At 33.2% G+C, this 8,312-nt stretch overlaps 1 protein-coding gene across 1 annotated transcript; it reads right to left on the reverse strand.

The window, feature by feature from the left end:
* Positions 1-5,178: 5,178 nt before the first annotated feature.
* LOC126839794 (mitochondrial import receptor subunit TOM40 homolog 2-like) lies at positions 5,179-6,222 on the reverse strand. The gene is made up of 2 exons (XM_050575204.1): positions 5,942-6,222; positions 5,179-5,830 (listed from the first exon to the last, which is right to left on the reverse strand). The coding sequence occupies exons 1-2, from the start codon at positions 6,220-6,222 to the stop codon at positions 5,179-5,181; spliced, it is 933 nt and encodes a 310-aa protein (XP_050431161.1).
* Between the last annotated feature and the right edge of the window lie 2,090 nt (positions 6,223-8,312).

The raw sequence follows: 8,312 nt of genomic DNA on the forward strand, positions 1-8,312 counted from the left end.
CCGGTGGCACCGTAAAACTGTGTAACGTATAGGCTGTGGGAAAATGTACAAACTTCGGTAATATAACTTAATAAAAATGTTTTATTATAATTCAAACAATTTTAACGTTCCTCGTTATCTTCATAGTAGTAATCTTCATCATCAACATTGTTTAAATTTTTATATTGTATATAGCCATACGATCCTGAAATAAAGAAATATTTAAAAAAGGTATTTTTAAAAACATTAATTGACTGTAATAATGACAACAGTAAAACTTGAATATAAGACGTCTAGATTTATATTATGCAAAATCGAGTTTTATCTCCGTGAATAAAGAAATTATTATTATTATTATCTATTATTTTTCATAGTTTTCCCTAAAATCTGGCCAATCCTAGATTAAAAACAATTTATTTTATTTTGTTACAAGTTGAAATAGCTTCTAGCTTGACAATAAAATAATTGTTATTGTCATCATCATATTATCTTCATCATTTACCATTGGTGTCCATCACATCCCCAACATTCGTTTGTTTCTGAAAATAGGAAATATACTGCAATATTTTAGAACAGTATATTAAAAGAACAAAAAGCATAGATTAAATATACTGTGTATGAACAATGTTTACGTTGGGACTGGCAACGCGTACAACACAAATAATGTAGTGTGGAATATTGTCACCGGGAGCAGCGCTTATTAATAGAAAAATTATTGGAAACGTGTGATGTATAGCTAAAAACAGAATAAAACACACGTGATACACACCGGCAGGCGTACATTTGAAATCCAGTCAGTCTTATTGACACAAAAAAATTGAACTACAAAAAGACATTGATGCTGCCTGTGTCACCAACGAAGGTCGTCGTATTCTGGCATACGAAGACCTTCATTGGTGGTTTATCACGCGTAAATTGCACATCCTATGAAATATTCATAATAAATAAAAAGAATGTTAAATTCCAATAAGTTTGCGTGTTTTTATTGAACTTTACTTTCGTGACCTGACTTTTGTCGGACCCTGTGCAATCCTTGGCGTTGTGTCCCCGACGGCCACAATTATAACATAACTGTGACTATAATATAAATTTAAACTTAAAAAATTTTAAGACATAATCGTGTAATAGAACACAGTAATTGACACCAAGTTGAAAACTTCCCAACGTGCTACAGATGATTATAGATATGAAAATATTGAATAATATTTTAATTTAACCAATTATTCTTCTATACCACCGGCGGACGTTGTTGCTGCTTCTGCTGTTGTTTTATGTGGGGTGCGGCCTGGTGTGAGAACAATACTTACCCCAATTTCATATTTTTCTATTTGTTTTATTATATGCTAGTGGTAGCGAGACCTCATTGATTGAACAGTCCTTTCTAACAACTAAACGTCAAAATAAAAATCAAGTTGCAAAATAATTTTTAATAATATTACAGACGGACTGGCCCATTGGTGTTCAGACATGCAAGCGTGTGGGGCTCTTTTCGGTTTCATTAAATTGTAGTATATTTCTTCACCAATTAATTGTTGTATTAAAAGCAACCATATACAGTGTTATTTGTTTTCTAAAATATAAACAATTTAATCTAAAAAAAAAAAATGTTATTTCTAAGACTTAATGCAATACTCCTCTATATAAACTGCAGGGTGTTCTGCTAGTGGTAGCACAAATGTTGTCCAATTTTCCGACGGTGGTTTGTGTATGTAAAACATTTTTGTATTCCCTATCTCGATTCCAACCGCATGTTTGTTTCCCTATAACCTCTTTATATTTTTAGGGTCCAAGTCTTGACTCACATAGGTAGCCATGCCATGTTTGTTGTGCCCTATGTAGTCGATCAGCTGAAACCATGGAATCTTTAGCTTCTCTAGCTGATCATCTGAAAGTGATGGGTCTCTTGCAGGGCCAAAATGTCCGCGTAGTGAAATACACGACTGATTAAAATTCAGCCTTTGACTTGGTCATTCCTTCTACGTTGAGCTGCACAATTTTCAAAAGATATTCCGTGGATTTATTACCATTTTTATTTTTACCAATATTTGAATTTTGGTTTTAAATGCTGTTTAATAAGGCAATTAAAAAATGTCTAAAACCGAATAACACCAAAGATGATGATAAATTAATAGATACATTTAAATATCACAACGCTAAAACCGTCGTTCAGCAAACACTTGAACATGAACAAAATAGTGTTGTAGTTTCGGTGCATATTTCTTCTAGATATTTTGAAACTGACGTTGTAGTGATGTCCAATGTCGTAACTTGTAATTTAAGTACTATAAGTTACTATAATTCAACTGATTTTTAGTACAAAATAATATTATTTGATCAGCTACATTGTATATTGAAACTCGAAACTTCTTACGAGTTGAATATTACAACTTGAGTATTAACGGAATTAATTGTCAACAAAAGTGTTATTTAAAACTCAATAAAATTCCACCTTTCGACAACTGTAGCTCGACAACTTTTTCATAGGAGTCGTCTCTTTTTTTTATTATTTAGAAATAAAATACAACAATATAATGTAGCGTGTGTATAAGTGGGTATAATTTATGCATAGTTAATCCGGTTTTTTTTTGTTGGTTTAATATGAAAGTTGTTGAAATATTCTAGAGTTCTTTTTGATTGCTTAAAATATATATTTTTTTTGGAAGACTTCATAAAAATGCAAAACGATTTTAGCACTTTTATGTCAAATACATTCAATCAAAAACCAATAAAAGATGATCCCAAAGTGGGAAAACTACTATGCTCTATGTGACAATAAAAAATGGCACAGGGTAACGGTAAAAAGCGTTGGATATTGTACAAATTGTGATGAAGATACTGTCAAAATATTTCAAATTGATATAGGCAACTATAAAAATGTGTGCAAATTTCAGCTTTATCGTCTGAATCCAGAATTTTATCAAACTAAATCTCAGGTTCTTTCAGTTTATTTTATGCACATTAGTTAATGTAATTATTTAATTTCGAGTATGTAAATATTATGTTTACAATCATGTATAATTATAATGACAGTGATATTTCTTATATCTTGTTATACTAGGCTATTGAATTTTCATTAAGCAAATTGAAGTGGATTGGTGATTTTCAAGTGTTTGAAGGTATTTGAATTGTCAATTTAGTCGGCAAAACATTCACAATTTCTCACCAGATAAAACATTATCAAGTCCGCTTACTATGAATTTGTTTGATGTTCATACTATGGCCAACATATTTTAACTAACTACTCAATTAGATTTTATTAAATTTCTGTCAAAAGAAACTAATATTACCTGGAAAAAATGAAAAAAGCAGCCCGATTGTATAGACTCCATCATTTTGTTTCAGAACAATTTTTGTATATTGTTATTATTTATTTAACTTTTGTAAAATGTATTATAATAACATTCTTTACAAAATGTTTAATAAAATTTAGAACAATACACACTGTTTAATTATAAATCTATAATTTTCGTTTTGTGCAATAAAAGTACAAGAATTTGTATAAATGCACTATTATATTATACACACAACGTACCAGTGACAACACGAAAACTCTTTGTTATTGACAATTGTTGTATGTACTTTGTGAAGTAGGGTGATGTTTGTAAACGGCCTTGAAATCATGCACGGTATAAAAATACCTGTATGATATTTATTTTTTACCAGTTTGGCTTAACTCTACGAATTTGTCTTAATTTATATTGTTAAGGGGAGGGGGGGGGGGGTAAAGTTAATTCGTGCAAAATACGGTGAATTTTTGTGATTTTTTTTTGACGACACAGTTAAAATCTATTTATTAAAACTAACGATACATTAAAGTATAACATTCGAAGAATATTGTGTAATATTTTCATGTAGAAATATTAAAAAATACGGCAATGGCAGCAATTATTCGGAAAAAAGTAGTATTGCGGTGTCCCTCATAACTCGATGCTGGATCATCCGAAATTAAAAAAATCAAGTTCTTTCGTTAGATAATCGCTTTCCCCAGGTAACGCCGGGAGAGTTTTTTGAAATTTCAATTTTTCACATTTTTGTGGGAAAAACGCTTTAAAGTTAACGATAGTGCGCTCGGGCCGGGCAGGTATTTGGGAAACCTACCCAAATCGCCCTAATCCATTTTTCCTCGTTTTCCTGCTATTGGTACAACTTACGAATTTCGTTATATACTCGTTCCTAACTCTCGAATTATTCCACACAACATTTCTCTTTTAGACGCTTCCGTTCTATTTTCAACTCCTCTTTCTTAACTCAAGTCCCAAAACAATAAACGTTAACACAAATTCGGACGTTGGTGCTCGTGCATGATGTTGGCGATAAAACCGTTTATAATTTTTCGGCCAACTGCCCTGTGCCCATAATTTATATTATTCATAATAATTTAATTATTATTAATAATTTTATATTTTTTTAAAAATTTTAAATCTATACAATACATAGTACAATAAGTAAATTTGAGTATAGAATCATGAAATACACGTGAAAAAACATGAGAGAGGAAACCACTCATTAATAACACCTCTGAAATTCAGTATTTATTTTAATACAATTTTTTTTTTCTATTAGTTTAATGCGTTTCTAGGCCAATTTTTTTTTTAATCTTCTAGTGGGATTTACTGGAATTGATAATGATTGCATTTGTGAGATAAAGAGATTTGTGTTATTTGAAAGTTTACTGTGGAATCTATTGTAATATGAGTGGGCTAACTTTCATATTATCTTAAATCGTCATTATACGCTAGCTCCTAGCCGCAAAATATGTGGCAGTTTATAAGAACTTTTTCGGCTGTTTATAAGAACCCATCTAATTTCATTAAAGTTTCCCATCTGGTTATGAGGTGCTTCTGAAAATGAATAACTAAAATTAAATTTGAATTTGAAGAAAATAAATAGATGAAACATTTAAAGAATAAAAAAATATATAATAGCTGTATTTGATAGATCCATTATTAAATCGGTATATTTACGTTTTTTTATTGGAAAGCTATTTTAATTTTCGAGCTAATTATCCACAATATTATGAATAATATTCTTTTAAAATTCTTACATGCTTACTGATAACAATATTGGTTCGAGGGCCTTCTTTATATTATGTTTCATATGAACAATCCGCCGTTTAGGAACATAAATCCTGTTTTAATGACATCGATTACGCCTTAACACACACACACAACACTTAACTCCGCAACGACCGGCGGTCTCTCATTCATCTCTCTGGCGAAATCCCGAATAGAGCTCAACGCCCAAACTAAATTTGTTAGTCCAATGGTTGAATATGCAACCCACGCCGACTTTCAGATTAGACGCGAGTTTCTTATGAAAATACGCTTTGATCGTGCCGTTAGTGTCGAGTTCGCCTTTGAGCATAGAATTTTTATGGATTATTCGATGCAACCACGAACCATGGACGGTTCGTTGTTTAGTGTTAATGGTCATCTCTACGCCGGTCATCAGCCTGCGATTAATTGCCTTGTGGTAGTAAAAAGACAGGCCGTCGTTGCCCGCGACTACTGCCGTCGTGTCTTCCGGTCTGGCGTACCGGACCGTCGCGCTTGCTCTTGCCTCCAGGACGTCGTCACACACCCGGTCCATCGCTAGTTCACCGCCCATCCACCACCGTTTGCTCAAGTGCACAACGTTGCTCAACACGACCACTCGTTGGCCGAGCGTCGACCACTGGCTGTCCAATGTCGCGTTGAAGTTTTCGCCGCCATACTCTAACGTGCCTTCCGCTTTCAGCAATCCTTCCGAGTGTTGTCCGGAGGTGTTTATACGAAACCGATCGCCGAACATGTGTTGAAACACCCCAGTGGAGTAACCGCTGACGTCCGACTCGATGTATGCGTATGGCATACTATAAAACGACAATGCAAGTAACGTGTACACCAAAGGTAGGAGAAAAATTTAATCAAAGGTGAAATACACAGCATGATGAAATCGAACACTACATTTCACTAGGTCTTACCGGCCGAACGCAGTAGTGGTGCATCCTGTGTAGGAAGCGCCGAATCGGAAGCCAGACGGGAACAGCGACCCAACGGTCAATCTACTGCTTAATCCAAATGTTTCACAATTGGCGCCCAATAATTCGCTCACGTCTTTGCTGATATAGGCATTTATGCCACTGACCACCTCCGGACGCAACATGTCGTTCATGCGAACGACATTGAAGAAACTGGGACACCTCAAGACGCAATCGGCGGTTGCCGTCGACGATTCTGTTGTTTTTCCACTATTCTTCGCCATTTTTTTCGCTTTGGTTCCTATAAACGTGTATCGATAGGTATGATGCTTTTTTGTCTAAAACAAAGTATGGGTACGACGCCACTGGAATTCCTAACGCCGTTGAAAAATTATAAGAAGCTCATCTCTATGGATTCGAAGCAACCCAACCATTCCCAGTAAAAGGCACTACTACACGTCTATCTTGCCGTCAATATTCTCCTAAACTGTATTCCGTCAACCATCCTATGATTATGCCTACCGGAAAATTACACCCAAAGTGCACTCACTACAGAATCGACGATGTCCACGTGAAATGAACAAAAAGTAACCTTTAAGTCCATTTTAAAACCCGTGTAAATAATACGGCATACTCATTACTTACTTGCAGTAAAGTCGTACATTGTTGTTTTAAAATTGTTCTTGTGAAAATATTGAAATTAAATAAACGGATTAACACATTTTATCTCGCTGACCTTGTTATTTAATTTATGTACAAAAATAAATATGACGTTATTTAAGCCATTCTATATTAAATGTATGAAATACTTGGTCATGAATGTAATTTTTAAAAGCTACAGATCTAGGAGAATCGAGATTTAAAATGTCTAGGTAATTCTTCACTGTCTTTAAATTTTGATTTAAACAAAATAATACGTTTTTTATTTTTATTTTATAAAATAATTATAATTGAATATAGATGATTATCAAAAAGCACGTTTGGCAATTTTACTAGCTTTTTCCATTCGAAATAATAGAGTTTCGAGAAAATGAAAACTATGGATGAATGAGTGGATTGCTAAACGAAGACAGCACACACATTCAAATCTTTTCAACGAGGTGCGCCTTTCAGACCCAAAAGACTTCCATAATTATTCCCGAATGAATATTAATAATTATAGTCAACTTTTAAGTATGGCTGCAACGTTGAGCACGAAAATGAACACCAGCATGCGAGAGAGTAGTTATTTTACTACGCACATCCCATAATTCCGGTAACTGTTTATGGTCAACAATAAAATCGCGCAGAATTTGCCCATCTTGGGGTTCACGCGTACCCGTATTTCGGCATTTATCACCCACGACTGCGAAAATTATACCGATGCACTGTCATTCGCCCGCAAACATACCGTTCCCTGCTGCGGACGTACTATGAATCGTCCAACTAGAAACCAGGAAATATATTAGACTATACATCCTCAATAGTAGTGATAGCATCAATTATTATATTATTTATACATATAAGGTAATATGTAGATTTTTATCCTTCAAAGAATACATACATTTATAAGTGAAAGTTGTCTTAATAATAAATAGTGTTACTTTTAAAAATTATAGTAGCTTTACTTTATTGCACTAAAATCTAAATATTAAAGATATTAGTAAGAATTGCTATGTTTTTAATTTATTTTACTATTAAGTAATAGTTTTTCTATTCTAAGTATTTACCACAAATACGCTTAAATTAATGCCTAAATAATAACGGTTACAATCTTATATTATTGCATAGTAAATGATTTGATATTTTATTTTATAGGTGAGATTATAAATATTATAAGTACCTCATCAAAGTGACTGCTAATTTTTCTTCCGGCGTAATAGGTTTCTTTATAAAAAATGCAGAATTGAGACAGTTAAGTCATCAGTAATTAAATTAAAAATAAAGTCATATTGACGGCCGTTTGGTCTGAAGAATTCCCTGAACTTATTTTCGTTGTTTTTAAATGATCGTTAATTAATATTTCATGATAGTCTTCTGTACTTCTAGAACTAAATAAGGGGTCATGATCTTTTCATTTCTCATGCGAATACAAATACAGCATAGGCTGAAGCCTTCATCATCGTCAGCATATACTTTAATATTTCCATATCCATTTCGGATTGGCACAATTATGATAGTAAAAAATTTGAACAAGAAACACTGAACTAACTTTGAATGCTGCAGCGAAATGAACTATGAAAAATAAATCAATGGTGTATCAATATATAAATATAGTAAATTGATAAAACTATTAATATCGCAGCGTTTAATCGTCAAAAAGAAAACCATAATACTGAGCGAACGCGATTTTTCTATCGTAAATAAAATCCGCGGGTTATCAGCCTGCTGATTA

This window comes from Adelges cooleyi, unplaced genomic scaffold, assembly GCF_023614345.1.
Source record: "Adelges cooleyi isolate 19-005CV unplaced genomic scaffold, UGA_ACOO_1.1 ACOO_flye_CR_arks_rails_tigmint_CR_PRNA_307, whole genome shotgun sequence".
Taxonomy (NCBI): domain Eukaryota; kingdom Metazoa; phylum Arthropoda; class Insecta; order Hemiptera; family Adelgidae; genus Adelges; species Adelges cooleyi.